The sequence below is a fragment of the Heterocephalus glaber genome, unplaced genomic scaffold (genome assembly GCF_053883595.1).
Source record: "Heterocephalus glaber isolate CG9 unplaced genomic scaffold, H.glaber_assembly_v1.0 deba00001472, whole genome shotgun sequence".
Classification (NCBI taxonomy): Eukaryota; Metazoa; Chordata; class Mammalia; order Rodentia; family Bathyergidae; genus Heterocephalus; species Heterocephalus glaber.
The window spans coordinates 12,273,499-12,301,285 of record NW_028258315.1 but is presented as its reverse complement, the minus strand read 5'-3'; the positions used below and the strand labels follow the sequence as shown (position 1 = coordinate 12,301,285).

The window sequence follows — 27,787 nt, the reverse complement described above, 5'->3', positions numbered from 1 at the left end:
AAACACAGAACCAGGTCAGTCTTTGGGCTTTGCAAGAACCATGTGGTGAGACAGAAATACAATGAGGAGAAAGAATCCCAGGTTCTCTCTCATCCTAGGAAATACACTCATCTTCCAGGTTACTGCTTCTCTGACACACTAATCCCAGAACCCAATGCGTGCCTAAACACACACACACACCCACACACCCCCCCCCACACACCATAAATAACCCAATAAGTCCATAACTGAGATGCTTCCTTTGCTTTCTCTGAACTTCCACGTTGTAACATCAGTATATATTCTACCATACTCTTGGTTCTCATTTGTTCTCCAAAGTATGGATAAGTTTTGTCACATTTTGGACCACAGGCTCTTTGAATGTAGTAATGGCAATAATGACATTTATTAAGCTTTTTCTCTGGCCCGTTATTTCATTTAACCCTCAGCAACACTGAGAAGAGGGTGCTATGGGCCATTCACATTGGACCCTGACTTCTCATTAATAACCTGTTTTTCCTAAAGCCATTATTGCTTTATGTCCTTAAAGAGAAACAAACAAGTCCATGGATGTAGCTTGGCTTGACTTGGATATCACAAAAACAGAGGGAGAAATCCTGCTCTGGAATCCATGTTAAGGCAGAAATTTCAAAGGACTCTTATTCATCTGCCTATGTCTATAAAGTAAGTATGTAAGCCAACCAAGGTAGCAGTTGTGGCCAATACAATTCCCAAATATCTCTGAGGATGGAAATAATGTGCTCCTCCTTACTTAGTTTCAATTTTAATCAACACACACACACACAGACACACACACATCCACACACACACATACACACACAAATACATAGGTGTAGTTATATGGCCAAACAACTTTGCACAATAGAAGCCCATTTATTCTTGAATAATCTTTCCAAGAGATCCTCGAACTTAGGTCATTCCAGTTATTAATGGTATACTCAGAGACGTTTATTAAATCATTGTGTATTCTTCTTTCTTTTAAGCTAAATAGCTCTCATTTCTTAAGTAATGATATCTCTCTGTTCTGAATGATCCAGGTAGTTTCCTAAGCCTATATGTGGATTATACCATCAAGCCACATAAGAACCTGAAGAAGCACATGCTGTTACTTTACACAGCTTTGCACATGACTTTCCTGGGGCGGCAGAGCTCGGAAATGATGGGGTTGAAGTTCACAAGGACATGAACCTAAGTAACACACATGATTTTGGGGTTATCTTCTTCGAAGAGGTAGGTGCTTCCTTCCCCATCTTTCCCTTTCCCTTCCCAGTTTCTGAGAAGTGACAGTAGCTGGAAAAACCCTGAAGGCCACCTGTGGAGAACAGCCCTGGACCACTCCCTTTTGGAGCATCATGTGAGAGAAAAGCCAATTTCTGTCTTGTTTCAGGGGCCTTTTTGTAAAAGAAGCAGAGCCTTTATCTTGACTAACACAGTTCCATATGTGCTTGTTCTCTGCATTTGGTATCTTTCTGAATTCAAGACTCAGCTTAAACTTCTAGATTCATGGCACTAATCCATCCTCTGTCATAACTAGTGAAAGATTTCCCTTGGTATCCTCATAGGACAGGTTCTAGGACCACGCCCCCCCCTCCAAGGACAGTAAAATCCATGGCTGCTCAAGTACAGTACAGACAGCGGTACATGTATACTTTAGACTACTAATAATACATGAAACAATGTAAATGCTATGTAAATAGTTGTTGCATTATATTGATTAGTGAATAACGATAAGAAAAAAGTCTGCATGTGCAGTACCGATGCGATCTCCCTCCTCAAATACTTTAAATCCATAGTTGTGAATCCATGGATACAGATACTGTGGACAGGGAGGGGCAACTGTACTTGCTAACTGGCCTTGAATTGATATTTGTTTCCACCTCTTCCAATCAGTCTTAGTGTCCTTCTCAGCCCTGTGTCTTCCTCCTCATCTGCAATGACTCACCACCTAGGGTAGAGATGGAGGAACTTTCAGGGGACAAGTCCATGCTGAAGGACAGATATGGCTGGCAATGCTGATATGCAAAGGCTGTCTAAACACACAAAGACAATGATTATTAACTCCTGAGTAATTGTTTCAGAACCTATCCCCAGATCTTTGGCATTTCTCTTTCTTTTCTCATGGTCTCCGCAGAGGTTCTCCAAATACATACAAACCTCAGTTCAAAGGGAATATTTGGAGATTTGCCCAACAGATTCAGAAGTTTTTTATTTGCAGTGTTTTGAGGATAAAATATTTTACTTAAAAAAGTATGCAAACAAAACAAAACAAAACTAAGAGGAGACAATAACCATGTTGGTGACACCAAAGACACTGTCAATTGCATCAGCATCTTAAGACAATGATTATTCAATCAAGCAGTGGTACAAAGGCATTTACAGAAGATGAAAATGATTGTTTCTGACAACCTGGAATGAAGGAGCAGTCTCCGTAACAGCTGCAGCTAGACGGTGATTCACAAGTATCACTCGGGGATCGTGGATATATTTCTGAGCCAAGACTACATAGGGAGAAGCGACAGCCTTCAACTGTGGATAAATAGTCCTCAAAAGAAGTGAGACTGGCAGCTACTTATGCGTGTGACTGAGGATCAGTGAATCTTTGTTCTTTGGGATTGTCTGTTTTGTCTCAGAGCCACGCTGGCCTTTAGATCCTTCCCAATAAAGGGCCAATGAGTCAGGTGAGGATAGAATCTGTACTTCCTAAGTCTGGGAAATTTTGTTGGCACCACTAACCAATACATCCACAAAGTCTCCATAATGAGTAGTGTGAATGGCTGGGGTGTCAGAGTCGGGATCCACAAAGTGGAGCCCTGACGGGGATAAGGTACCTGTGACTTACCAGCAGACACTCCCAGTAGGATGGGGTGGGCAGGAGAGGGGGCTGGAGGGAGGGAAAGGCTTGGAACATAAATTCCAGGATGGAGCAGCTCTCCCTGGCTTAGGGTAGCGCTTCTCAAACTTTCTGCAAAGTGGAACCACTTGGAGGCCTTTAAAGCACAGAGTTGCTTTGTCTCTAGAACATCCAGACCTTCTGATTTCAGGAGCTTTTGTCTGAAATTCCCTGGCTTCCCCCTCTTCTCCTTCATGACTGCTGTGTATTGTGCCTTTCTTTCTGGGGGCTTAACACGCCATCTCTGCTCTATCCAAATGGCATGGCCTATCCTTGTTATAGACCCCACTGCCCTCTGTGGAAGCTGTCCTCATGCCCATCCACTTTGCCCATTACCCTTGAGGACATGGGAAGAGCTTTAATTTGTCATCTATCCTAGCTCCTATCACAGTTCCCAGCACTTAGGACAATTTCAGGTTCACTATGTGAGTGAATGAGCAAATGAATGGACAAAACTGCTAATTTTGAAATGAGGGGTGCAGAGCAAATGCTCCCAGAGCTCTGAGGGGAAATGGCCCTTTGGGCTGGAGGAGGCATGGAGGGAAAGGTGCAAGCTGAAGCGGGATGTTGGAGTAAGACCAAAGATGAATCTTGCCCTGCTCCAGGTTCTAGGGCTATCTGGAATCCTAGGGGGTAATTTCAAGGTCCCATTTTGTTTGTAGATAGGGGATGGAGCTGGAATAACTGGCGTTTCTAAGGGCTTTTCCTAGCAGCCTTCCATAAGAACTCACTGCCTTTTTAACATGTGCAGTGAGAACAGCTTTCAGAAGAGGGCTTGTCCTTCTATATTCCCAGGCCCTTTTCCTTTTTTATTTTAAGGCAGGGTCATGCTAAGGCCACTAAATTGCCCAGGGCGGGCTTGAATGTTCAATCCTCCTGCCTCAGCCTCCCAGAATGCTGGGATTACAAGCATAAGCCACCATGCCAGGCATGCCTGTTTTCTTCCAGAGGAACTTCAGGATGCCCTGCATTTGCTCTTCATCAGGCAGCTTTCGACCAAGACATCTTGGATTCTCAAGTGGTCCTGAGGCCCTAGTGTCCCCATCATCTGCAGGTGAGCTTGCTTCCTGTGTGTGCATGGGGGTGTGCGTGCGGCACCCTCCGTTTGCCACGGTATTTAAGGGATCAGGCTCTGTAATTAGACAAGCCTGGATTCAAATCCCGACGGTGTGACTTTTTAGCAAGTAAATGAGCTTCTTCCAGTTCCATTTTTATGATCTATAAATGGAAACCTTCTTCACAGGCTTCCTGTGAAAACCTGAGATTTTCCAGGCAGAAGCACTGAGATTTGTTCTTACAACACAAAGGATTTTAAAGCACTGATATTATTATTGTTGTTGTTGCTATTTCTAATTTTCTAAATTTGACAACCTTTGGAAATCCATGTAAGAGATTGCAGTGTGCCTTGAAGATAAAAAGATGAGGGATTCGTGGCCCTGGAAAGTTGATGTCTAGAGGGGCAGATGTCCTCAGGGAGTACAGAACTGAAGCCCCTTTGACACAGGTCACCACCACTCTGCATTGCACCTTTGTGCAAATTAGAAGAACAGGAATAAGAGGTTTGATTTTAGACTCTAGCCCTCTTGTCCAGGTGTCCTTGCTCAGTAAACAATCCACACAACCATGCATAAGGACTGTACATGATATGTGCTGTGCCTGCAGGATGAATAAAATTGTGATGATAGTCCTGGAGTTGTAGAACAGTAAAATAAGTCTTTACAGAGAAGGTGATGCCTGAGCTGGGTCTTAAGTATTGGCTAGATTTCACAAGACTTGAAGAAATGAGTGTGAAAAAAAGGCACAGACACAGGAAAAAGGTTGGTGATTTCCAAGGCTAGAGAGGGAGGCAGGACCAGCATGGGAAGGGCCTGACTGCTGAACAGGAGGCTGCTCTCCTCTCTGTAAGTCCTGTGAGGTCACAATCTGCTAGATACCAATGGTATAGATTTGCAACCAGAGTGAAGAGGCCACTCTATGAATCCCAATGAGAGGAATAAGGGCCAAATCAGACTGTGATGGAGAAACCAGAAAAGCAACAAAGGAAGGATCTTCAGGAATTAGTGACCAGCTTTGTATGAGATAAACCTAGGAGTCAAGGGCTTTTAATGACTGTAAGCCCAACTCCAAAGGCAATGCCAGACTTACTACATTTTTGCTTTCAAGAATAGAGTACAGCTCATCAGCGCTACAAATAATTTCTTCATGGAATTATTGAATTACCAATTGGAAATACACCCAGGACATATTCCTTTCTATGTTCCCTTTAGCACCCAGTGACTGGGGTTGCTTTGCTCATAACATGTACACCCTGAAATGGGTCAGTAAAGCATGGGGGGAGGAGATGAGAAAGGTGACCCAATGCATAGGCAATTGGCATGGAGAGATGTGTTTTTGCTTCCCCCTCCGTGTTTCTGGATGTGACTTCTAACATCCTGTGGCTGTTCTCTAAATAATCAAACTCTTCTCATAGGTTACAGGTGCAAAAGCATGAACTTTGCTCTCCTCTTCTAGAAATGCTCATGGGTGAACTACAAGGCCCTGTCTTGGTTTCCCTGGGCTCCAGAAATATGTACTGCAATTGGTTTTTAGGTTTGTACAACACTGTTTTGCAAGTGTCCTAAAGGTATGTTCTTACTCAGTTCTCAAAACTTCGCAAAGTAATGGCATGTCATTGTTCCCCTTTTGTAGATGAAGAAACAAGAGCTGATCAGCTTGTATGATTCAGTTGTTAGTCTTTGCATTCCAAGGATAAATCTCTTTCTATCAGGTAGTACTTCCTGTCTTGCTGTCTTGTTGAGACAGAGAATACCATTAGTGGGGTTTGAGAGCTAACATAGCAAAGTCACATCCATATATGTGTTTGGGAATTCACATTTGAGTATTTTGCACAGGCATCTATTCTTTCTCATGCATGGAGCACCTGCATGAGACTATCCATCTGAGGTTTGTCCTGCCTCTCAGGACCTTCAAGAGGGTGCTGTTGAAGGTTGGAGGTGTAGCTCAGAGGCAGGGAATTTGCTAGCATGTGTGAGCCCCCAAGTTTGACTCTCTGTACTGCCAAGAAAAGCACATAGTTCAGATGGAGAAAGACAGAACCTACAAATCTACCCATCCACAGAATTCTCTAGGATGTGGTTGCTGCTGTCCTTTATCAGCAATGCTAGTTCTAGCAATGCTTCAAACTGATACTAGCTAGCTACTTAATGGTGTATTCAGTGCTTACTACGTAAAAGGTTCATTATGAGCACCATAAATTTGAGTCTCATGAAAACCCTCAGCTCCATTTATACACTTGGCTATTTGGACTCAAGGAGGTTACATACTCAGAGCTAATAAGTGGCAGAATCAGGATCCAAACTCTACTATTCTGTGACTTCTTATCGTGGGAGACAATGTAGAAAACTTGGAAGAATAAAGGGGCTTAGATTCTAAAGATATAGATTCAGTGCTTATTCAGTGGTCTCCATAAATATCTTAAATGGTAACAATGCATTCTTTATGCTTAGCCAAAATTTAAGAACAGTTTCTTTTATTGTCCTAACTTGCATCATTAATATAAATTCACAAGTGCCTAAATCCAATATTCTTGAATGTGTTCTGATCTATGAATATTAAGACAAAACTGCAAAAAATTTACAAACTGTATGTAACATTTCCCTCAATACTTTAGTCACACAATTATAAATTCCTAGCATCATTTTCAAATCTAATTTTCTCATTCAATACACGAGGAAGCAGGGAACAGAGTCCTTTGTGAGGTTATTCAAATAAGAAGAGGTAAAGGCAGAAATTGAGAGACTCAAGAATCTGAATTCCAAAGGGAATTAGTGAATTAATCAGCAATTAGTAAGTGGATGGGACCCGTGTATCTGCATATCACGCTTGGCATCACACTCGGCCTTCCTTAGAAGACTGGCTCTTATTTGTTTTCCATGGCACATAAATAAAGTGCATCATCCCCTCTGATCTCATTATGTTCCTTTGTGATGTGGATAGCACAGGGGAATTGTTTCCATTTGCAGATGTGGAGAATGAGTCCCAGAGTGGGTAAGAGCCACCTTTCCATGCTGCCAGCACTAGAGCAAGAGAAGACTGAGATGCAGGGCAGTGCTGGGCCGATCTGCCTGCCTTCCTTCTTCCCTCTTAGCCTGAGTGGGATGTGGTGAGTCACAGAGCACTGGCTGTGCAGTTGTGAAGACAGGCACTGCTCTTTTCATCTCAGTGTGCTTTGCACCTTGCATCAGCAGGTGCTCACAGTTTATTGACTTAATTCTCCAGAAAGCCCAGTGTGACTGCCTGAGTTGGTATCTAACAGAGTAGTTAAGAACTTGAACTTTGGACCTGGTCCTACATTTCCTTTGGTTGTTTTCTTTCTAGTTCTGTCATCATGGCAGGGTGGGGACCAGGGTGAAGTAAATGAAGAGCCCAGGGTGCAGGATTTAAGGAGGTGTTTATCCTCAGATATGTGTGTGCCAACCTGATGGTGAGCATCTCCCTAAACTTTGCACCCCAAGTGTCTCATATGTCCCCTTTTAGTCCTAGTTTGGAAACTGGGACAAGCTCCTTAGTTTCTCTGTAATCAAACTCAAAATGCCAAGCTGAGCATCAAACCAAAAAGGCTGTTTGAAGGCTAAATGAGATGTCTTGTGCAGTGTGTGAAACATAAGAGTCATTCACAATTGGTAGCAGTTATTATCAGGGGTTCTGTCCTTAGGTTCCTTGGACTTGGCAGCATAATCCTCCCCACCCTCCAAACGTTGCTCAAAACAGAAACAGATCCTTTCTTATGGCTACTTTCTTTTTTCCATTTATTTTGCTTCAACTTCACCATGGCCCAGCTTTGGGCTTGTTCTAAGGGACACTTTGAAACTGACATCTGTCTAAGTTCCTTCCTTGTTGCTGGGTCAAAATACCCAACCTCCACAACTTAAAAGAGAAAAGGTTTATTTTAACTCAGAGTTTGTAGAGGTTTCAGCCCATAGTTGGCTAGCTCCAAGGCAGAGTAGCATGGAAGAGGAAAATGGCACAGGAATAACAGTCCGTGTCAGGGCAGGCAGGAGGCAGCAAAGCAGTGAGCCTCTCTTTCTCTTTTATTCCATTCAGGCTACAAGACCATTGGTTGGTGCCATCTATACCCAGTGTGGGCCTTCCATTATTCACAACCAGAGCTATGCTAAACTAATCAGCAGGCTAATTTAGTTATTGCACACCCTTAATCAATATTCACACACCCTCGACCCAGCCACCTCTGGAAAGCCCTGTGTATGAACGCGTGAGGCTTTGGAGGGACATCTAGATACAATACATAACACTGTCCTTCTACTTTTACTAGAATTCTACAACTTATTAATTATGATGTCAATAAAAATTACTTTACCATTGTCATTTGCCTTCCCTCCTTATGGCATTTGGCAGGGAAAATAGAAACAAGAAGAAAATCAAAAGCCTGAAAATGAGTGGATTACCATTAATGAAGAGATAATGAAAGGCATTCATTAACATCTCTGCAAATCTAGATCCCTTGGCAGTTTGTTTTTGGTGACAAATTTGGAAAAGTTTTTACTCTGTTCTGTTAGCCTGATGAATGATGCAAACTGGGGCAGGGGTGGGGGGAGAAAGGAAACAGTTTAACAAATACAAATGATATGGAAATTCCAAGGTAACCTCCTACAGGGTGGAATTTGAGCTTTCAACACTTTATTGGGAATTATTACCTGTTTACATGTATAAAAACTTTATGTTCATTATACAGTAATGCTGTACCTTGGTTCATGAAAGCTTCTGTTCACGAATAATTTGGTTTGTAAACAGAAGTGTTCAGTGAAATTTTGCTTCTATTCATGAACTCCGCATTGGGTGACAGACATGACTGCTGTCATCTTCCCTGCATGAACACAAACACAGCCATCTTTCCCAGAATCATGAAATGGATTAAGTTCATGAACTGAGTTACCACTGTGTTGATTGTCAGGTAAATTGGGGGCAGGACAGAAACAAATTTAGTCTTTCTCATAATATCTCCTCATTGTTCACTCATTAAGTACATTTGGAACTTTCAGCCAACATTGGAGTGAATATTTACCTGTGAACAGATGTAATAGCAATACTACTACTACTACTACTACTACTACTACTACTACTACTACTACTAATACCAACATGTTTTGAATGAATAGTGTGTTCCATGTAATATATTTACATATCAGTTTCCCCATGTCTGTTTGACAGTTATCTTTCCAGGGGGATACTATTGATTACAAAATGTTTTGAAGACAAGTAAACTGCTGGAGAGAGAGGTCAGGAAGTAATTTTGTTGGTATCACACAGGCACTTAGAGTGTGGATTATAAATGAACAAGGCCTCGATGACCGCAATACTCTTGTTCTTTCCATTGTACTCCAGCAATTCTGTATTCCCAGGCATGGTGCTGAAATCCAGGAATACAAATAGAAGAAGTAAAAGGTGCAGAGGAGCTCTTTCACTTGAAGGAGCTCAGTGTCCAGCAGAGATGACACCGACTTTAAGCATTGTATGTGCCTAAGGGCATTATTGCTGCTTTTCATATTTCATTCAGAACATGAGGTTTAACTGGAATTTAGGATTTCTCCTTGATTACAGTGAGGAGTGGCAAGTGAAGTGGACTTCCAGTCACGAGAAGCCTCAAAATGGAAATATGCTCCAGAAGCTTTTGTGGGAGGAAGCTAATTGTAAGATTTACAGGGGCTTGAGTAAACTAATAATCCTAGTTTCTTGATTCTAAAACATGACTTATGTATTATTAAGAATATGTTATCATCAATGTTCATATTCAAGGTGGCTGTGTTTTCTTTTTCCCTCCAATGTCTTTACAAGGACAGTGATGAGCCCTGTAAAACTGGCATTTTAGAATCAAAGATACATCAGAATTCTTCTCTTGCTTCTAGATTTCCACTCAAAGGTAAAAGTTAAAGCTCAAGTTTCCTGGAAGAAAGGTTGCTTCCACCCTGAGCACAAATTAAATTCAAGTGGTCTCTTTCACCAATAGATAACTGGGCTATTCTAGGCTCTGGCTAAGAACACACTTTTCCTTCTAGTTTTTGATTTAATAATCTGTCCTAATGGTATTAGGCATTGGCTAATGATTTTACGGAATAAAGAAGAACTGAAGGAGCTTGATTACTTAATACAGACAACACATTTTATGCTCAGAATGGCATCACATCAAATTAATGAGTATTTTAAAATACAGCCAACCTCTATATATTAATGAGATAATGATAGTCATGGCAGCTCTCACAAAACATGGCTAATTTTATGTACAATAACACAATTCATGTCAACAAACACAATTATAAATGCACTTCCAAAATCTGTGCTCAACTCCTTTCAACTAAGCAGAGATATCATCATGCATAAAACAAATTTTGTTTGCAATTTGAAGTGTGGATATGTGTGTGTTGTTACAATGGGTCTGGGATGAAAAGCAACACTAGGCCGTTCATAAGGACTAATAGGAATTTTAAAATGTCAGCCCTGCAGTTCCCCAGAGCTGTCTGGCAGGTCCTGGATGAGGAAGAAAATGTCAGGAAGATTTGGAGATGGGCCAAATGGCCAAGAATACAAGTTCCATCTGGTGGAAATTGGTTTGTGGCTCCATGGATTGGAGTGGTCTTCCAGAATGATTTATAAAGATGACCTATCTTGCAAAATGCCTTTTTCCTGGGGTGCTACGAGAATGCAAGATGAAAGCTCAGAGTTAATATACTGCTCTTGTCATTGTATCTCTTTTTCATCACCCTGAGAAGGTAGGATAACATATGTGTGGTTCTTTTTGTTGGCCATGGACCACAAGATGGATTCTAATTTTGGTGGCACCAATAGAATATTAGTGCCTGAATAGCCAATCACCCCAGAATTCCTGAGTTCCTGAGGGTAGCTCAATTGAATGAGGATGAGTGGGCCCTGAGAGGCAATACCCACCTCTGGGTTTGAGCTGCTTCTCATTCATGGTTCTCATTATGGAGTTGATTATTAAAATCAACAGCAATATTAAAATGTATATGAATGATCCTGGTATGGCTTAATCCTTCCATAGGCTCAACTTGTAGGTCTGAACCTGGGTCCTGTATCCTTCCAAGCCTGATATCCTGCAATGTACGTTGGCTAGAGAAACTTAGAAGATGCTACATCTCCCTGTGACAAATTTATCCAATGACTCTTCCTGGCATCCTTACTAATAAGGGGATGATTTAAAAAGAATAAATTGGTATGCAGCTCAAAGAACTGTTCCCAGCCATGGAAAAAAGCACTGATGAGGCCAGTATGAGGATTAACTGGGAGGATCCATGTGCAAAACTGAACTTGGAGCCTGTTACATTTACTTATTATTAACAGAAGCCAGAATTACAATTACAGATGTGCACACTGCTCACATCTGCTACTCATTACCCAACCACTCGTAAAAAGGTAATAGTGCCTTTTAACTAGAAATCATTTAGATTTTTCAGATAGTCTGGGTGAAGTGCTACGACATACTTGAATACTGATATGTTGAAAGTAAAAACACATTAGTCATTCATCACTTTGACAACTTATTCTACTCAGGAGCCCAGACCCAGGAGTTTTCAATTCTCTTGAGATTAGTTATTAATCATTCTGAGTTAGTGACTGAAAATGTACTGAATATCAACATTATGTTAAGGACACATATATAGGGTGGTCCAACACTTTAATTTTGATCTAACTTTTTTCCCTGCAAGATAGGTATCCCAACTGCTTAAATTATGTTGCTCTTCCAACTGCAGAGACTTGGCTATAAATTTGACACACAGGCTATATGTGTTCTTGTTCTCGTCCATGCATTCATCATTCAACAGACATATATTAAGTGCCTCCTCTGTATCAGGTTACTATCTTAGGTGCAGGAGATAAATAGTTGCAAAAGAAGTAGTCCCTTCCTTCTAGCTTATAAACATGTGACAGAGCCTGCCACGGAAATGGATAATTTAGAATATGCATGCTAAGAAACACAATGAGGTTGCAGAGAAAGAGCTGGCTATCTGGAAAGGTTTCATTGGAAGCTGACATCGGAGGTGGATGAGAAATGAGTAGAAATTTGCCAGGGAAGGAAAGCCAGGAAGAAAGATGATTTGTTTTGAAGTAGAGCTGTGGAAATTCAGGGCTTCATGTGTGAAATTCAGTCTGCTGAGAAGTGAGGCATGAGGCTGCCTTGAGGAGAAGGCTGGGAATGACCCAAGGCCAAGATAAAGAGTTTGGCAAAAGGAAGTCACAGGGGTGGGTTGGCTTTGCTTTGCTGTAATTGAATATACTTACGCTTACAGGGAACCGAGCAGACATTGCACAGGGCCCTTACTCCTCTGCCCTTCACCCTTAGTTTCTCCTGGTGAGATCTTGGATTAGCCAATTAGTCCCCAGAAGTTGTGAAGCAAGGTTATTTTAGGAGAATCCTGGTAGATGTGGAATCCAGGGATAGGGCTGAAGTCAGGCTAGGCTGTCAGTGAAGGCAGTGAGTTCATTTTGCCACTGCTATATTTAAGGTGCTTGTGGGGCTCCAGGAAAAGAATTTGCACAAGTATTAGGCCAAGGACTGGGACATGGGGTGATGTAGATATCTTGAGCACTATACAGCTAAATGAAGTGCCCCAGGAGCACTCAGAGAGTTTCAAGAGAGGCAAAAAAGGCCTAGAATAAAGCCTTTAGGATTCCCAAAGTTTAAGGGCCAATTGGGGAGGAAGACTCAGCAAATGAGGCAAGAGGGAACAGCTCCAAAACAGGCAGAGCCAGCAGACACAGAGTGTCGAGGTTTGGATAAGGTGGAGGGGCTCCCAACACTTCCTGAGCTGAAGTTTCATCCTCATTGTGAGGTAGTGAGAGGCTAGAAACTTAACTCCACTAGAATGTTTGAAGGTGGTACCTTGGAGGTGATTAAGATTACGTAAGGTCATTAAGGCCCTCATGACTGAATTTCGGTGGCTTTATAAGAAGAGAGAGACCTGAGGAGACACATGCACCCCAGCTTTGGTGTGACACAACCAAGAGAATCCTCTCCAAAGGTGAGCCTGAGCCAGCACCATGCCCTGAACTTCCAAAACTGTGAGTCAAATAAACATCTTTTCTTTGTAAAGTGATCCTTCACCAGGTTTTTCATTATAGTAATGAAAAGCTCACTAATACACTAAGGAAGGAGATCATGAGATGTTGCAGACTATTCGATAGAATCAAGTTATCTTTAGAGTTTGTTTGAAAGTTTAGGATGTTTCCAAAAACAACATGTTCAACAGTGTCAAGGTGTGTAGGGTGTAGACACATCCCCCCTATGAGCACTTCCTGTTTGGTAACAGTGACATGTTTTGAACGTTTACCAGGACATTGCTGCCTTTGTGCCACTGTGGACTATGCCCACAGGTGCGTAGCTTTGTAGGTGGCCCCTGTGGATGATGAACACCATACAGCTCTTGCAGGATTTGAACCCCTGAGGTCCTCTCTCACTTCAGAAGGGGCAAGGACAAATGTACAATGCACTTTGCTCCTCCAGAGCTAAATTTTAATAAGGATAGCAGAAAAATAACCCGACCTTTTAGGAGCCCCCTTGAACTTAAGGGCAAGCTGCATGGATCTCTGGATCCATTGGGGACCCCTGGAATGATCTGAGAATGTTTTAGACATTCCCTGGGGAGACAAAGTTTCAGATGGAAGTAGTTTAGATTTGGTCAGTCCTTTCTGAGCTGCTCAGTGCCCAGCTGCTCTACGCTGCACTGGATTTGCAACAGGAGGCTCTTGGAACTTGGGTACTAAAATTTGTATGAAGTTTTTGACTATGAAGTGCTCTTAGGAGATTTAGAAGAGAGCTCATGGCCAATTTGCCTGGCAACCTGTCTTGATAGACTGGTCATATGATGAACCTCAGGATCCAGTGCCATTCTGTACTCTGCACAATCTCTTTCCATGGAGACCTGAGATGCCATCTTTTGTGCTTTTATGAAATGCGGCCATCTGATGTTTGTTCATATATCTACACTGGCATTTTCTTTAGGAAACTTGGTGTCTAATCTGATATGCTAAACTGTGCTTCTTGAGGGGTGGGGGAACTGATGTGAAACTTTTTAAAATATGATGGATGCCTCTTAAAAAACATGTTGATAATGCCCTAAATACCAGTTTCGAAGATACACAGGGTAAAATAAGCCATTTATGAAAGAAGTCATGACTGTTTAAGATGGGCCATGGGATGACATCTATTACCCTTGTGTATTCTTCCCAGTGGGGTATTGTGTATTCTTCCCTAGATGTATAGATGTGAACAAAAATTACCAGCCCACAGAATCTTTTCAAACTCAAACAACTGATTCTTAGGACAATACAATCTGTGCACTACAGATAATGAAATAAAACCACCAATATTGACCCTCTGATTCATTTTAGAAATGGGGCCCCCTGAAAGCCTGCTCCAATCGCTCGTGGAGAGGAAGAGCTGCTGTGGAGTACAGCAGTCATTAACTATCTCTTGTTCCTCATGCTCTACATTTGCCTTCCTCCCTCATCACTGTCTTTTCAGATAGTTAATAGAGCTTTCAGTGAGGGCTTCACAACTGATACTGGGAGAGGTTTGTTGCCTTAAATCATGCTGAGGCTGTTTTGTGAAGATGTTTGGAAAAGGGACAAAAGCAAAAAAAAAGGTGCCTATGATAAACCCTTTGGAAAAACAACACAAACTCAAAGGCTGTTGTTTTCCACCTGAAATATCTGTGGACAGTCTGGATCTTCCTTTTTAAACAAAGAATCATTTGGGTATCTCATAGGCATTGAACCATGCTTTTGAATTAAAAATAATTTGAGTCATCCCACAGACAACCACATATTATTTAACATATATTGCCCTCTAGCAGGTGCCTCAGTATTGCAGGATTGAATTCAGACATAGTTCTCCCCTATCAGGTCTCTGGCAAGTTCGTGGAAAGGCTAGACTTTCTCACTAACTGCCAGGGTTTGGATATGAATGTCAGTCTCAAAAGGCCTATGAGTTAAAGGCTTGGAGCCTAGACTTGTGTTATTGGGCGGTAGTGGAACCTTTAAGGCATGGGGGAGCTGAGAGGGAGGTCTTGGATCGCTAGGGTATGCTCTAGAAAGGGATCGAGGGGCCCTGGCCACCTCTTCACTCTCTTCTGTCCACCGGCCAGGAAGTGAGTGGTTCTACTCCCTAATTAGCTCTCACTGTGATGTGCTCTCTCATCAGAGGCCCAAAGGAAAGGGCCAACTCATCATGAGCTGGAATTTCCAAAACTGTGAGCCAAAATAAACATTTTTTCCTTATAAGTTGATCATCTCAGATATTTGTAATATTTACAGAAAGGTGGCTAACACATCAACTAAGGGTAAGCAATGCCAAAATGGGAGTACATTCTCCTTAGGGGAGTATAGACACTGTGAGAAACATTCTAATTCCTGGCTTTTTTTCCTTTAACACTAAAAAGGACTAAACATTGATTTCTGCAGACTAGAAAAGAAATAAAAAATTAAAATCATCCTAAAAAAAGCTGGGAAATCACATATGGCCACAATATTCATGACCGGGTTGAGCTTACATACAGATTCAGATAGTGAGTGGTAATGAGGTTTTTAAGTCAGTGGGGATTTCCTGAGGACCTGCTATGCTCAACTCAGTGTTAAGCGTTTGGGGGATTTGCTCAAAAATTATTGTGCTATGTCTAGATGCTTTACAAACTGTTTCTCTCCATTTCCTTCCATGCCTCACCTTCCAGGCGGTCTTCACTTTCATGCCATTCAGAAATGGTATGTTCCCCTCTGAGCTCCATTATCATTTAGCCACTCTTGAGATGCCCACCGCATGTGGTCAGGTACCATAATCACATGCATATGTGGTCTGTCCTTGGTTCAAACTCCTGAGAGGCTCTCAGAGACACCTTGCTTGCTGGACTGCCATAGCGCAGTGTGACCAAACTGATGTGACTCAGATCTGTGGTTTGCCACTTCTTATCTGTCTTTGGACCTTAATTTTCTCATCCATAAAGTGGAAACATTCCCATCTTCATAACTTTTGGGAAGATTAGAGTCTGACCTGCTCATACTAGATATAGGTATCTAGTACATAGTGGTAATTATTGTTGAACATACTGGGTTTCCGTGTAAGTATATTCATGGAGCTAATGAATGACACTGAAATTGGATTTTTGGTTATTGTTTCCTACCTACTGGAAGATGAATAAAACTTGAAGGTGTTTATTTTCATTCAATAAAAATTATGTGTTTGTTTCTGTTATCAATGTGTAACTCAGTGAAGTTTCTATGAGAAAAACCTAATTTGGTCAAGGAAGTTTTCTTTTCCTACATTTCAAAGCAAATACCTTTTTCACTTTATTGATGTAAGAGTTGGTCATTGTTCTGGTGTCCTCTCATGATCATTTTTATGTCTCTATCACTAGATACCTGAGCTTTGTAGGGCATGGACTGGCAAATACAAGGCAATGTGTCTCTGGGTGGCCACCATTAGTGTTTCAAAGGTGTCTACCATATTACTGCTGATGGACATGATTTGGAGCTGCTATAAGCCATGGTTCTGTCAGCTCATATCATAGAGGGAGAGGCACAGAGAAAACCTGCTCACTCCTCTCTCCTGGCCAGCCTGGGCCCCCTAAGTGTTTCCTGCAAAAGCTGGACTTGGCTCTAATTTATGCACCACTGAAGAGCAGATGGGTCGGTATAAAGGAACTGGGCCAAATGAGATGAAACAGCTCAGTTTCCCAGTATCCACTGCTGTGATGAGGAAAAGGGCCTCAGAGCTTGCTAGCACTGGGCTGATGGATATGGAGGGCAAATAGGATCTTAGGATGAGGGGCTTGGGGAGATCACACATTGATAGAAGTTGGGAAGAGTGGGATGCCTAGGCAATGAGCATAAAAGAGTGGTGGACTTTGGTGCTACTGAGTGTGTCTTCCAGGGAAACTCTAAGTATTTACTGCACATCCAAAGCCACAGCAAGACAGTCAGGAAGCTTTCTGCTTGCCTTGGGCATTGGCCCATTTCCAAATCAACCCTCATGAAGACTCCACCTGGTAAATGTACTGAAATCATTGAACTTGGAGTTGATGCATGGCTCACTGTGCTTACATTGCTCTATTACAAATGAACAAGATTTGCTTTCAGGTACTGGTAGAAACCATTTCGTTATTCACCCTGAAGACATTGCATGAAGTTCAATGCCATGCCCTTCATACTTTTTAATGCACTCCAATGTTCAATTAATATAATTACAAAAATAAATCTAAAACTAATTATTCCCACATATAATTACATATTTTACAACTCAGCATTTGCAAAATAAAGGCAGCCATAGCTATATGACAATAGTTCCTAATAGCTTGGAACTATGACTTAATTGTAGGTTAAGTTGGCACTGGGATGTAAACAGCACCACTGCTATTATTTCAGGATCACTGCACTGTAAGGGAGAATGGGTCACAATTAAATTATGGTAGAAGGGTCAGTAGGTTCCATCAATAGCAAGAAAGCAGGCAAAACGGTGAGGAGATGGGAAATAGAATGACATGGGACTAGTTGATAAAGCTGGGATCTTTGAGAAACAAAATTAAAACACAAACAAACTTCCTGACCACCCAACATCTATGCAAGTATTTTGGACTCCTGAAATGTCCATCTGTGCAACAATTAGGAGTCTTATTCTCCTCCCACCTTCATTGCCTCAGTATTGCTGTACACTCATCATTTTTGTCTTTCTCTTGCCTGTCCTCCCTTCTTCTCTCTGTGCAGTCACTTGATACAGTTTGCAAAAATGCAAGTCTGGTGATGACATTCCTCTGCTGAAAATAACCCAGTGGCTCTTTCTAACTAGGAGCAGAAGCTGTTCCCTCCACTTCTTCCTATCACCAGTGCTTCCAGTGCTGGCTGACTTGCAGTTCTGTGAACACTTTTCTTAACACTTGCATTTACCTGGGTCATAATCACTTGCCTCTTTCTTATCTGCCTTTCAGATACAAACAGCACCCCCTTTGTCAGGCCTTCCTGGACTCCTACATGCAGGATAATCTCCATTGCAAATACCACATCACATCCTGTTTTTAATTCCTCAATTATGCTTAGCACATTTTACCATTCTTTCCGATTATGAATTATCTTTTGCATTAGACTGTGCATGTAGTCATAGGTCTTGCATCTTATTTTTCCCTAGAACTTAACTGTCTGCTAGACCTATAATGGGTTGTCCACATATGATTGTCCAATTTTATTTTTGACACAAAATGTTGGTTCCAGAAAAGAGAAGATGGAGGGAGACTTAATAGTTGTCTCGCAGTATTTGATGAGTTGTGACATGGGCAAGGGTTTAGGCTTGCTTGGCCTGGCCCTGGGAATAAAGCTTGGTCACAGTGAGATAGATATTGGATCAATATAAGGAGGATCATCATAACTGTCAGCTGCTCAAAGACAGAACTGTCTCTTGAGATGGGTAGTGAGTTTCCAATGATGAACTTACTTAGGCCAAGTTGGAGATGTTGCAGAAATTATCTGAGTATCATATTTATGATCACACTGGTCTTCTTTGTTTTATGAGGTATATTAACAAAAACATGGCATTGATGTTCATTACTCTAGCACTGTTCGTTTCAAAGAAAATAAAGCCATAAATGAAATTGCCAGAATCTAGATTTGTCTATATCAGTATCCTCACATGCTTGATGTTAATTATTGAATATTAAAGGTAACCAACCTTTGCATGACCAGAATAATTACTAAAGTAGTTCCCAGAGAGGTTTACAACACAATTTAACACTTAAGATTCTGAATTTTGCAAATAATATTTCATGTTTATGGGGTGTATCCTATTGATTCTTTTTTTTTTTGGTACCGGGGATTGAACTCGGGACCTTGCACTTGCAAGGTAGGCGGAGGAACCACTGAGCTAGATCCCTGGCCTTCCTATTGATTCTTAAAGACAAACTAACAAAAGCTTCTACTTTACTAATTTAAGCCAAAAGTGACATGAAAATTGTTACAATTTTTACTTGCAATTAATTGTTTGAATTAATTTAATCCTTTTTGGTTCTGCTGAGAGTTACCTGTACATTTTGAGAAATAACAGAAATTCAAAATGTGGCTTCCAATCATTTCACTACAGTTATAAAAGCACCATCACTATTCAAGATTTTATATATTATATCATTTTATGCTTCCTTTTTTTTCTTATTGCAATAGTACGGTGTTGAAACAAAGGATTATGGTGGATCTGAGTTGCTGGGCCATTAAGGTAGCACAAAGTTAATTGATCATTTTTCTCTCTTAGAAACCTGAGTTTTATTACAAGAGACAAACTTGGATAACCTTTTTACATTATATGACTTCCTAAGTACAGTTTTCTATTATCTAAAAAAAGCCCCAGAGGAAAATTGATTCACATTATTGTAAAGTACCACAAAGATGAATATGGTTATTTGAAATGTGATGTGCCTGAAAAATCATTTTGGCTGCAAATTAGGTGAAGTCCTTCCAATTAGGTTTAGGACAAAGAAACTGACTTTCTGAGTGAAGTTTGTTGCATTACTGAACAGAAAGAACACTAACCATGTTTTCTGATTCTTCTAGTCAATCTAAAAATATTTACCACTGAAATAGAAAAACTTCTGGTTCAAGATCGGGCCTGCGAGGTGACCGAGGCATTCCTGGCCAAGGGATTTCATGTGCACTTTATACTCACCAACTCTAAGGATCACACAGCCTTTTTGTACAGCCAGCTGAACATCAAACCAGCCAGAGATGCCCACCTAGAGCTCAGGAAAATCACTCAATGAAGACTTCTGTACAAGTGATGGCATGAAAATTTATCTTTGGGAGCTACTGGCATGGTGGCTAAAATAGCTCTAATTTTGGAAGGTATTTAAAGTGTTAGGTCCTTTTCTCTAGCTGTCCAATTTGCTGTATGATTTTGTGTATTCTACTACTAAATACATTTTCTCTTACCATGGTTATAGTTCTTTACACTTCCTTTTTTGCACCATCACTAAGGGATGCTTATGCAGCACTCACATAGCAAGAGTTCAGATATTATTTAAGGTAGTCTAATATAGATGTCACCAGTCAAACTAGTTACAATCCACACACAAAAAATGGAATCAGATATATACATGTGACCAAAATACATAATGAATGTTTAAATTTTAAAATTTTATTACAGTAAAAGTCATGTGGCTATTAATCTCCTTAAAAATATTCCCCCTTGCTTCAAGCACACTTGTCATTCTTGCCACTTTTTGAAGCAGTTCTGGAAGTCTTCTTTTATGTCTTTACAAGGTGTGATTAAAAAATATGGTGAATGCTATTGCCAAGGGCTATTCAATGGAAAGATGGGGTTGTAAAAACATTATGGTGTGTATTCATCCACCTTATTCACTGAATCTGACACTGTGATTTCTGGCTCATCGTCAAAGTCAAAATGACAATGAAAGGTAAATGCTTTGAATCAGTCGAGGACATCAAGCCAGCCACACAGCACAATTAAAGCTATCCATGAAAAAGAACCTCTAGAATTGCTTCAGAAGGAGCAAGAATGAAGGGATAAGTGTTCAAAGTGAGAGGGTGTATTTTGAGGGAGATTCATGGTAATGTGTCTTTTAGTGTAACAAACTAAAAAGTTTTTTCTAACATACTTTGTATGTGTGAGAATTTTTTCTTTATTCTCAGATACATATATTTTTAAGATTACCATCTATCTAATCCCCTAATTAGTTTTAAAATTTATCTCTTAAGATTACAGTTGTAAGATTAGTGTCAACATCTAGGGCAGAGGAGGTGGGCCAATCCCAGTGCTCAGGAGGAGGCTCCCCTGCCACCATTCCACCTCTCCTAGGGCAGAGGAGGTGAGCCCATGGGTGCCAGCAACACCCCCTACCCTGTGGATATGAGAAGACATGTAAACAAGCCTCAAAAACAGACTTCCAGATCACCTACAGCAACCCCAAAGGGAAACAAGATGGAAAAATCTGATACTCAACCACCTGGACTCCCTAAATTGGCAACAAAAGAGGATCTGGAAAAAATAAGATCAGAAATAATTTCTCAGATAACAGCAAAGATTGTGCTCTTAGTGCAAGACGTGATTAATAAATCTACAGAGGACACAGATAAAAAAATAGAGCAGCTGAGGAACGTGATGGAATCCCAACATAGGAAACAAATGGAATCCATAAAAGAGATACAAACAGATTTCCAGGAGATTAAAAACTCCATTGAAAGTCTACACATCAGAATGAACCAATGTGAGGATAGAATTTCAGATATAGAAGATAAGATTGCAATTAGTGACCAGGAAAAGAAAAATTGCTTTAAAATTGTAAGGGACCACGAGAAAGTAATCCAGCAGCTGCTAGATGATGCAAAGAAGAATAATGTAAGACTGATTGGAGTCAACGAAGAAACAGGAGAGTGCAGATGACATAAAAAAACTGTTCACAGAAGTGATGGCAGAAAACTTCCCAAGCAGGGGAAAAGAACCTGACATACAGATAAGTGAGGCACATAGGACTCCCCTAGCCTTGCTCAAAAAAAAAAAAAAATCTACACATAACGCATATTATAGTTAGGATTCCAGAAACCCAACAGAAGAACAAAATTCTACAAGCAGTGAGAGAAAACAAATCACATACAAAGGAAAGCCCATCAGAATCACAGCAGACTTCTCAATGCAAACCCTCAAGGCAAGAAGAGTTTGGAGTGATGTATTTTAAGCCCTAAAGGAAAACAGCCTCCAACCAGATTGATATACCCTGCAAAACTATCTTTCAAAATTGATGGAGAAATGAGATACTTTGATGATAAAGAGAACCTTAGGAACTTCATGAATACCAAAGCAACACTCCAAAAAATTTTAGACAATATCCTAGGAAAAGACAATGAGGATCACAACCCCAGGAAGCCCAGAAGAATGAATCCATTGGGTGTGACAAATTAAATGCAAAGGGGGAGAATCCAACAACAAAAAAAAGTCATGATAAGGCTTTAAAAACTTAACTTCATCTCCCTAATGAGTGTATAATTCAATCTTGTTATTGTACTGATTAGTATTTTTCTAATTCTAATGTTGCACACCTTTCCTTGTGCTGTACTGGCTATTTATCATCTTGTGTCTACTTTTTAATTGGGTTGTCTATTAATGAGCTCTAAGAATTCTTCATATATTCTGGTCATAGGTTATATGCATTGTAAATATGGTCTGTTTAAGGACTACTTTTCATTTTAATGATGTCATTTAAAGTTCTAAATTTTGATGGAATCTCATTTATCAATTTTTCTCTTTTATACATCATGTTTTTTATATCCTAGGAAGTTCTTGCCTACCCTAAATTCATAAACATTTTCCCTTATAATTTCTTCTTAAAGTTTTATAGCTTTAGTGTTTCATATTTAGGGTCATAGATCATTTCAAGTTACTTTTATGTATGGAAATAAAGGGTTGAGGTTAATTTTTTATATACTGATACCAGGTATTCTAGTGCCATTTGCTGAGAACACTACCTTTTTCACGGCTCTTAAATTGAGTTTATATTCTATAAAATGTTAATGTTAAATAATCTTTCAAAACTCAGTGGACCATATATGTGTGGTTCTATTTCTAGATTCTCTTTTATTCCAATGATCTATATGTCTTTCCTTACACCAACACTGCCTTGATTACTGTAGCTTTAGAGGAAGTCTTAAAATTAGGTACTAAATGTCTTCCAACACTGTTTTTTTTTCTTTTTCTTTTTACTTTTTTAGGTCCTTTGTACTCCTACATAACTTTTAAATTTCAATATCCAATTCTTCATTTATAGCAAGTATACATAGACCTGAACTTTTATATATACCTTGTGTTTTCTAATCCTGCTAAATTCAAATACAAGTTCCAGGGCTCCTAGAGATTTCTTAGTATTTTCTCTGTAGATGATCATTTCATCTACATATAAAGATTTTGCTTCTACCTTGCCAATCCTATCCTAATTGTGTCATTTTATTGTCAGACTCTTTTGGTTTAGGCCTATGTTTCAAAGTTTAATGGACAGATGAAGAGTAGGCATATCTGTCCTTGTTCCCCACCTTAGGGAGAAAGCATTGTATTTTCTCCATTCATATAAGGTGTTTTTGCTGGAAGTATGGAGTACATGTCTTTGATCTGTTGAGAAGGTTCTGTTCTACTTCTAGTCTCCTGATAGCTTTTACCGTGAACAGCTGTAGAATTTAGTCCGATACTTTTTCTCCAACTAGTGACAGGATCATATGGCTTTTTCCTTTCCTCTGTTAAAATGATGACTTTTGGGGGTGGATCTTCCAATGCTGAACCAACACTGCCATCCCTATAACAAAACCACTTTCTACATACTGCCAGATCTGACTTCTAATAATTTGTTTTGTTAAACAAATTTCTATGTTCATACTTTTTTCTTCCATTATCTTTATCCAGTTTTAGGATTAGCACAATGTTGAGTTCCTAAAATGAGGGGAGAAGTGTTCCTTTTTTTTCTGCTTTAAATTTTTGATATAATTTATCAGTTAAAATGTATATGAGCCTGCTGTTTTCATAGGGGTAGGTTTTCAAGCTAGGAATATATTTTCTTTAATAGATGCTATTCAAATTTTATATTTCCTCCAGAGTTAGTTTCATTAATTTGTCTTCCAAGGTACTTCTTAGAAGTTGTCAAATTTATTTCAAAACAGATTTTTGTAATATGCTTTCTTTTGTTTTTTTGGTTTTTTCGGTACCTGGGACCAAACTTGGGTCCTTGTCCTTTCGAGGCAGGCAGCGGAACTGTAATATGCTTTCTATATCCTTTTACATTTTGTAAAATCTGTGGTAATGTCTCCTAGATCTTGATATTGTAATTTAAAAAATGTTGATATTGTGTAATAGGAAGTTAAGGTCTAAAGGAGCAGGGGAAGTGGGAAGGGTAGGGAAAAGGAAAGAAGGGAAAAGAAAAAATATGAGAAACAAAAAAATGGAAACAAAGTCTTTGCAAATAGGGAAGGGTGGAGGGGGTGAAAAGAGGGCAGGGGAAGGGGAGAAAAATAAGAACCAAGATACTCATGTAAAGGTACAAGATCCCAACAATGTATGTAACTGTATTTTATACCTAAAATGTACCAATAAACTTAATGGGGGGAAAAAGTATATGGAAAATTAAGATGAATGAATGTAAAAAAAAAGATTAGTGTCAACAAGAACTTAATGGTTTCATTGCTATTTATAAAGAAAGAATGAAGGATCTAAAGATATATGGAAAATATGACATTAAAAAACAATTCTGAGTGGTATATTTGTTACAACTGATGAACCTATATTGATATATCATTATCATTCATAGTTTATATTAGGGTTCAATCTTGGTATTGGACATTCTATGGGTTTGGACAAATGTACAATGACATGCATCTACCATTATAGTGTCATTCAGAGTTATTTCATTGCCCTAAAAATCCTGTGTATGCATCCTCCCTTCCCTCCGACCCCTGACAACCACCAATCTTTTTACAGGCTCCATAATTTTGCATTTTCCAGAATATCATAGTTGGAGTCCTACCATATGTAGAGTTTTCCAGTTGGCTTCTTTCACTTAGTAATATGCATACCTTCCCTTCCTGTCTTTTCATGTGCCACATGTACCACTCTAGTGGAGGATGCTCACCATGAGGAAGGCTGTGCATGTGTTGGTTGGTGATGGTATAGGATACAACTTCCTCTCAATTTTGCAGTGAAGCTAAAACTGATCTTAAAAAATCAAGTCATTTAAAAAACAGCATTCATAAAAAGAGAAATTGAGAGTTTTTCTACTAAATCTCTGAGGATGCTATGACCAAATTAGCATCCTCTGATACCATAGCCATTAGTATTATCCCAGTGATAGACCTTGCTAATATTGCAAGGTAACTTTGAGATTAAAATTTGACTTTTTCTAGAAATTATCTCTCAGGCAGAGAAATCACTACCATCGCTTTGCTTTGAAATACTATTTCACAAGTATCACTTCAAATATGAATTGAGGACCTACCTAATATGTCTCACCATTCAGCTTAGGAGATTCATACCATATCTACATTTTGAAAGTCAATATTGACCTCAGTATAAAGGACGGATTGAAGAAGGAGGAAGATTAAGTCACAGTATGAGAAGAGTAGAAACAGCCTAGGTTGGAAATTATGAGGGTCTCTGTATGTCAAAGGCAGAGGGGCTAACAAAAAGAGGCTGAGATTGGAAGGATTTAAGAAGACAGAACTAGGAGGGCTTGATCACAATTAAAATCTATATGAAGGGAGGTTTTAAGAAAGATTTCTATGTTTCTGCTGTGAGTTTGATATTAGCTAGACTTGGAGATACTGATCATGTTTGAATATTTTTGGTAAAAACGAATCAAATTTCTGGATCTTCACAGCTGAGACCCAACATTAAGGCAGAATGACCTTTCCAAGGGCGTTCTATCCTGGTATTCTATCCATGTATCAATTACCTTGAGAGGAAGCTTGTACCTTTGAAACTGGAATATCTATATAGAAATGTAAGACAATCACTGGTCTTCATAGAAGTCTTATGTAACAAGCCTGGTATAGAGTCTCATGCCTGTAAGACCAGCACTGTGGGAGGCTGAGTCAGGAGGATCACAAGTTTCAGCCCAGCCTGGCCATCTTAGAGACTTAGGAAAACCTTGTCTCAAAAAAAAAAAAAAATCACTAAAATATTCCTGGAGATGTATCTCAGTGTGAAAGCCCTGGGTTCAATGCCTAGTGTTGCACTGGACTGGACCGGACCAAAAATTTTATACAATGAAGAACACAAAATAATGTAACAGTTTCAAAAATAAAATTATTATATCCAAATGAAATAATTTCAAAAATGAAATTATAATTTTCAAACTTCTCTCATTCTTACCCAACCTCCATCTCTTTCTCTGGAACAATAACAAATTTGAGCTGATTCGATTTGGTTAACTTTCATTTTATAAAACTGCATTTTTTCCTGATGCACTAGTTATATGTGGAACTAAGAGTTCTCTCTGATGGTTGAACAACCAAAGATAATTTGGTAATATTATAGAAAAGGGAAATGTGTCAATAGCTGCAAAGATTTTCATAAGGAAAGAAGTACCAACTATAGAATCTCATTACTTTTTCTATTACAGCATCATTTTTATTTAGTGGATATATTAAGAATTTGAAGGAAGAACAAGAGAATCACTACACTAACACGGTTACTAGCACTGGTCATCTCTTCATTGGTCAGCCCTAATCATTCCCTTACCCGGAACTTTTCTTCTCTTTGTAAGTGTTTCCTGAGAGTCTGTCCCTCCCTCTCACTGCACTGGTGGAGCCAAATGTCAGTCAGAAAAACCTTATTTCACTAAACATAGTGATTGGCCCAGAGTGGGCACATGATCTATGCAGGGCCAATCAGAGTTTTTTGAGATATAGACAACTTCATTGAAAGAAGACTTCCATCTCAGAGATCATGAGCTATTCATCTTGGGCCTAGGAATTGTCAGGAGCCAACTTGGGGAGGGACAATTTGACCTCGAGCATACGTGTGACATGTAGAAAGGACACATAGAAAGATGAAAACATAGATTGATGTGTATTTTAAAAGTCAAATATCAATTCTGCAATGCTGATGTACCTCCTCCATTCCCAAACTGCAGTAATCTTGTTGAATTCTACTTTCCATAAGAAATAACATTTTAAAATCATGCTAACTAAATGGTTAAAACCAGAGCTGCGAACAGATCAATTATCAGGGAACTAATTTATACTGAGAACACTATTCTGTCTTTTACAAGTATATGGACAATGACAAGGACACAAAATTTGTCTTATTTAGTCTATTAGAAAAACAGAAGGGCAGGAAAAGAATGACAGAAAGACAACTTGTAAAAACCCAGCTGCCTCTGTTGCAGAATTTAAAAGTTAGAAACAATATTAAAAGTAATTTATTAAGTCACTTTCACATATATGTCAGAATATTGTCATACATCCCCAGGAACTTAATTAACGGGATGTTGGCAGGTAGGACTATTCTAAGCCCTATTATCACAACACTATTGTAAAGGGATGACAGATGCCTACTAACTTAAATTGATACACTTAAGATCAAGCCATTCTAATTCACGATGGTTATATGAAATTGTCAAATGCTCCTGCTCCCCCACACCAACAGAACTCCATCTTTGGTCCTCTCTTCTCAGACTACAGGATTCCTAGTCACCCTTGTCATCTCTTCTCTGGATGTGTAGTCAGATCCTGTCCTTCCTGAGCTAGGGTCAGTGATACTTGCCCTGCCAGTCACATACAACTGTTACTATGTCTCCTGCACTAGACTGGGAGCCAACTGAGGCAATGATTTTGTTGGTTTCAGTTCTGGTCCTGAAAGAATTTGGGTACAGAATTTCAGTTCTGGTCCCAAAAGAATTAGTACAGTTCCTGACACACAAGTAGCATTTTATACATTTTTGAGCTTAAATGAGTACAGTATCTGACTGCTGATTAGATGCGGTATGGAAGGCAGGCAGGCAGGAAGGCTCTAGAATCAGCGCCAACTATCTTACTTAAAAGATTTCAAATTTTACACCAAGTTGAAAGTGAGGAGCATATATCCAACTCAGGCTTACCTTGAACATGTGCTTCAGTGGTGGTTTACCTCCAAACTTTGCCTTTCTATGATGACACAGGTCCTGCTAAATATATAGAAAACTTGCCTCTCTTTACGTCAGGCTTTCTGCGGGTGAGCACTGGGCATCAGGACTTTTCAGAAGTTCCCGGGTCATTTTAACATTGAAGCAATGGGCTAAAAACACTGAATTAGTTCATAGGTAGGAGGCTCCCTATTATCCCTTTGAATTCCCTTCTGCTTTTCTGGAA

General features: G+C 39.7%; 2 protein-coding genes across 10 annotated transcripts in view; one reads left to right on the top strand and one right to left on the bottom strand.

The window, feature by feature from the left end:
* Window positions 1–27,135, top strand: part of LOC147826194 (uncharacterized) — a 28,769-nt gene extending 1,634 nt beyond the window's left edge. The window contains exons 2-4 of one of the 6 annotated variants that reach the window (XR_015439098.1): window positions 1,038–2,678; window positions 3,839–3,944; window positions 19,502–27,135. Coding sequence is in view for 1 of the 6 variants with exons in the window: in XM_087181177.1 (XP_087037303.1) it covers window positions 1,183–1,230; window positions 3,839–3,944; window positions 19,502–19,707 (360 nt within the window). In the remaining 5 variants the exon portion in view is untranslated. Of the gene's footprint in view, window positions 1–1,037 lie in introns of all 6 variants that reach the window. The other 5 variants (XM_087181177.1, XR_015439099.1, XR_015439095.1 and 2 more) reach the window with 5 other exon arrangements.
* Window positions 1–27,787, bottom strand: part of Phactr1 (phosphatase and actin regulator 1) — a 512,176-nt gene that overhangs the window by 321,268 nt on the left and 163,121 nt on the right. The window lies entirely within an intron of this gene.